General features: G+C 37.5%; 1 protein-coding gene across 1 annotated transcript in view; it reads right to left on the reverse strand.

Moving 5' to 3' along the window:
• Nucleotides 1–2,857: 2,857 nt before the first annotated feature.
• Nucleotides 2,858–5,470, reverse strand: part of LOC120706523 (putative disease resistance protein RGA1) — a 12,241-nt gene continuing 9,628 nt past the window's right edge. Inside the window, exon 4 of the mRNA XM_039991200.1 lies at nucleotides 2,858–3,418. Coding sequence (XP_039847134.1) covers nucleotides 3,347–3,418 — 72 coding nt within the window. The 3' untranslated portion in view covers nucleotides 2,858–3,346. The remainder of the gene's footprint in view (nucleotides 3,419–5,470) is intronic.

Raw genomic sequence — 5,470 nt, forward strand, 5'->3', positions numbered from 1 at the left:
AATCTTTAAATCTAACTAGTTCATAATTAAATATTAATTATCAACTAATAATGAAATGTGCTATAGTACCAAAATTTAAACTTTTTCGCGAACTAGACACAACCAACCTGCGTGCTACAGTATCAAATATCAAGGGCTCGATACCTGCCCACAACTTGCTACAGTATCACTATCGACAACTGGATCGCCGCAGTATCAACGACTGGCTTGCTACAGTGCGTCTGGCAAAGTACTGTAGCAACAGTGACAACATTTATTCTATTTTATGCAAACCGTGCCTGAGTTTCCAGACACATCGCACTTCCGCTCGGGTCGAGGCTGCCACTCGGCCCTCAGACGGATCAAAGAAGAGTGGGGAACCTCTCGTTGGTTTTTGGAATTCGATATCAGGAAGTGTTTTAACTCTTCGCCAAATTACTCGAAGCTTATGCCATTTTCAACCGAGGAAACCACAAGAGTGAAGACCAGTAGAGTCCTGACCTCTTTCCTAGGCTTTGCTCGCTCGTCTACGCTCCGACCAATTCAGTAAAAATAGGAAAAACTGGTGTATAGATTTCTTATTGAATGACAGGCGAGTCCCACCGCGATCGAACGGGAATGGATAAGAGGCTTGTGGGATTGACGTGACAGGTAGGGTTGGCTATATTGCTGGTGGCGAACTCCAGGCTAATAATCTGAAGCGCATGGATACAATCCTCTGATGTCGTTTAAGTAGGCGAAGTTAAGGGCATTTCCCGTCTGTGGTGACTTCGTTAATTTCGAGAATTTGCCGGCTGAGTTGTCGAAAATGCTCATAGAGATAGGATTTACGTATGTGTATTCATAGGAGTGTGAGTGTGCATGTATTATGAGTGTCTGAGTTGTACTGTCTAATTAAAAAAAAGACGTCTCCAGCAGTCCTAGCCAGCATTGGCGATTTGGTCGGGAAAAAATGGCACAGTAATCTTGAATCCCGTGCTTATGAGAGGAAGGTGTCTGAGCGAACTAGCGCTTCGCTCCTCTAGCAAGTACTGTGCAGCTACCGTTCATTGATTAAAAAATCAAATCGCCGGTCAAATAGCCAGCCGTTGCGGGTGCTCTAACACGGGATTACCACGATGCACACCTTAAGAAGAAGTATAAAAGAACAATGAGCATATTTTTATTTACCCTGCAATGATAACGTGGCGTCGCCGGGTCCACATGTCTTTGACATGTGATTACTTAAAACCTTAACTCGAGCTATGTGTTTCATATGGAAATCAATATGCTCATTGTTCTTTTATACTTGTATGTGTAGTATATATTTGGGATGGTAAGACATATTAATGCATCCATGTGAACCTAGCTAGAGGTTTTTTCTATATTAATAATAACAAAAGTGGGTAATTTATAAGTTAGTAATATATCACGATACATTGGGATATTATTTTACAGATCGATAAGGTCATCTGAGAATCCAATCTCTTTCTATTGTGCTTTTTTGTCTTTGAATAAAGTTATAAAACAAAGAAGGGGGTCCATCTAGGTTCCTTCCCTTCCACTGCATAGCAGCACTGTAAGGTACTACGAGCCCTCTGCCCCACCTATCCAACTAGCTCGCGTGGTTCACCGGCACCACCGAAAACTCTCGTTTGCCGAAGCGGAGCATAGTGCGACACTGGGCGAGAAAGGTCTCTTTTTTAGTCTAACATTAGGGTAGGGCGCACAAAATAAATGGGGCTAGGGATGTAAATAGTACGAATATTTTCCGACCTTAATTGAATTTGACCCGATTTGGAAGGGTTTTTATCCGTCCATATCCGATTTCAGATATTCAATATCCGTAACTGATCCATATTCGAATACTAAAAGTTATATTTTTATGATGTTCATATTCATTACAATCTTATGCGGCAAAAACTAACGCTATTCGTATTCGTACTCCGTATTCAAATAAAAATATAAAAACAAATATGATATCAGTAATATCCGTCCGTATTCGATCACTTTACATCCCTAGACGGGCCCCTAAGAGGGGTCAGTGCAAAAATACTATTTTCTTTCCACTTATTTTCATTGGCTAGCCGCCTTTTGTAGTGCATTTTAATATTTTTTATAATTATATAATTTAAATTTAGATTTAGAGGTATTTTAACTTTTGATAATGATATAATTGGATAATTTATGTGCAAATTTAGAAGGTTATTTGTATTATTTTTATAATAGCTTATGTGAGTAATTTACACGAAGATTATAGAGTTACTTTAGATTTTTTTATAATGGTAGAGGTGGGTAATTTAGATACATATTTAGGGGTTACTATGACCTATTTTCATAATGAAAGAGGTGGATAATTTATTAGAAAAGACAACAGATCAATGAATATTATGATTACAGTTGTCGAATTGATAGCCGAATATTTCTTATATTTGTGAATTTTTTTAAAATTTCTCTATTTTTAAGTGTCCACGTAGGATTCTAAGCGACTTTACGTAAGGCTTCAAAAGGAACCTCCAATTAGTAATAATAAAATTTTACCTCATAAAATCCAAATTGATCACATTGACAATTGATTTTTCTTATCTAGTATGAAAAGAGAATTTGACTTGCACTTCATATGTTTTTTCATCTTGTTTTAATAATCGGCCAGCGTTCGCCTTCTTCGCGTTGTCGCCGTCACTGTGGGGGGCGACGCAGGGGCCCGAGACTTTACTCTAGCTCTCCTCTTCTACCAGAAAATGAATAAGAGCGGAGGCACCTAGCGGGTGAGTCCACCGAAGACAGAAATATTCTAGAGATAGACAGAAATTGTTAAGAACAATTAAAATGTTCTAAGATAAGATAAAAATACTCTAGAGATAGAAATTATTCCGGAACAAATAAAAATATTTCAAAATAAGATAAAAAATATTCTAGAGATAAAATTGTTCTGCAACAAATAAAAATATTTTAGAAAAATATCATCTAAACATAATCAAGTGTGATAGTATAGCTTGTAGTTGCAAGAGCCATGAATAGACGCTATATGTACGGAGAGGGAACACACAAATCACTAAACTCGCACACATCCGTATATACCCACATCCTACTCGAGAACTATACTCAAAGGAATGCATCCCCGGCTGGATAAGTGAGCACCATCTATGAGTAGCGGTTGCACATACACACAGGTAGGCTCCAACTCTAACAGTGGTGAAGCTGGAGCAGATCAAAGGGGTTGTGTTTGCCTCGTTGGTGCATCAAGTTGAGCTATGGGGGTGAATGTGAAAAAATAGACTTTGTCACTATTTTTGCATTTTTCTGCAAGTGCATCAGCTTCGCCCCTGACATTCAATTCTAACATTCAATAAGCCAGTGTGGGTCCATCGACACCAAGCCACCTTGTTCATTCTTCACTAAATTCCTCCGCACAGTACATCAACGCTGACAATAGATCGGGCTTCCCTTGCCATCTCACCTGCACACGACAAGCCAAGTGATGCATCAAAGCACACACGTTATTAATTGTTCATCACAAAAGGAGGGACCACCATGGTCTCTCAACATCACACGTCCACATGTCTTTGACATGTGCTTACATAAAACCTTAACTTGAGCTATGTGTTTCATATGGAAATCAATATGCTCATTGTTCTTTTATACCTGTACATGTAATATGTATTTTGGATGGTAAGACATTATGCATCCATGTGACCCTACAGGTGGTTTTTTCTATATTATTAATAACGATTAACGAAAGAGGGTAATTTAGAAGTAATATATCACGGTACATTGGGATATTATTTTACAGATTGATAGGGTCATCTGAGAATTCAATCTATTTGTACTGTGCTTTTATGTCTTTGAATAAAAAAGAAAGAAAAGGTTCAGTCTGGGCTCCTTCCCTTTCACTGCATAGCGCAGGTACTAGGAGCCCTCTGCCCCACTCATCTAACCAGCTCACGTGGTTCACCGGTTCCCCGAAAATTCTCATTTGTTGAAGCGGAGCATAGTGCGGTGCCGAGTGAAACGTCTCTTTTTTCAGTCTAACGTTAGGATAAGCCATGCCGAAACAACCCGGGGCCCATAGGGATCAATACAAAAGTACTATATAATTTCCACTTACTTTCATTGTTGGTTAGCTGGCTTTTGTAGTGCGCGTACTCTGATCCTCTTCTACGAATCCACAACTCTCTTTACTAAGTGAGACTTATCTATATCCCTAAAAGTGGATTTTGATTCCTATTTTTTCTTTCACTGCAAGAGTGATCACTTTCTCCCCATAGTTTTTACAAGTGGCCACAATTTAGGGGGCTATTTGAGATTATTTTGCTCTTTCACTACAAGAGTGATAACTTTCTCCCCGTAGTTTTTAAAAGTGGTCAACAATTTCCGGTATATTTTCTTAACTAGCTACAAATTAAAACTATAGGTAAAGAGTTGATGAGGGATTGCGTTGTTGGCAATTATCCGAAATTGTTGGGAATGCTAGAAATCATACTAATAAAACTAATATATAGTCATTCCACTGAAAAACTAATGGTATCTATATTGTTGGCCACTAGTTGAAAACTGTTGCAAAAGATAGAAATTCTTGTCGTGTTTCTTTGTTCATTTTTGATAAAAAAACCTACATAATTTTAATTCAATCCAATTGTGATAAACTTTTGTTACCATTTACTCTATATATTTTCATCAATATTTATAATTTTTCTCCTTTGCGTCACACCACAATGTGGTCTTCAATATTTGTTGAAAGCTTAGCTTTTGAGTTCTGTTCAGCTCTTGCAGCCCATATGTTATAACTTCTGGAATCTAGTGCTTACTTTACCTCTTACTAGTATAGTGCCCGTGCGTTGCTATGGGTAATATAATAGACCTACACAATACCATCAACTTTGTGTTCGTCCACTTCATCTGTGTCGTGATTGTACGAGACATTGATTGTCCGTGTTCGGAGTAGGATTTAGATTGATTTGTTCGGGATCCATTTAGGATCCTAGACAACACAAATAATTACTACAATGGCAGCAAATATTTGAGCCTACACAACAACGCTCAAGATCTTGAATCATTTACCAAAAGTTAAGAGTATAGGAGTATACTTTTTCAATAAACATACAATGATTGCAACTAAACTATTAATGCATGTATGTTGTAACTTTTTAATCAAAATGCATAAATTCATCTCAAGTATCCTCTTAACATAATTTATTGTCATGGATTATTAATGTAATTTAAAATGCATTGCTAGTGTCATTAGTATGTGATTCCTTGAGGGAATGATATTAGTATACTTACGCATTGCTAGTGTCATTAGTATGCTATTGCTTATGCATGTTTATATACTTGGTCTTCATGGTAGCAAACAATATGCATATTTACCTTTAGTTAGTTTCTTAATAAATTATTCTTAATAATCAAGGTATAAAATCGCGGGCTAAGACGTTTAGCGGAAGCCCTTCCAAAAAGCTAAGAGAGCTATAGCGAAAGCTATAGCGGAGCTATCCATTTAGCGGTTTGCAAAAAA

Source organism: Panicum virgatum, chromosome 5K (assembly GCF_016808335.1).
Source record: "Panicum virgatum strain AP13 chromosome 5K, P.virgatum_v5, whole genome shotgun sequence".
NCBI classification, from domain to species: Eukaryota; Viridiplantae; Streptophyta; class Magnoliopsida; order Poales; family Poaceae; genus Panicum; species Panicum virgatum.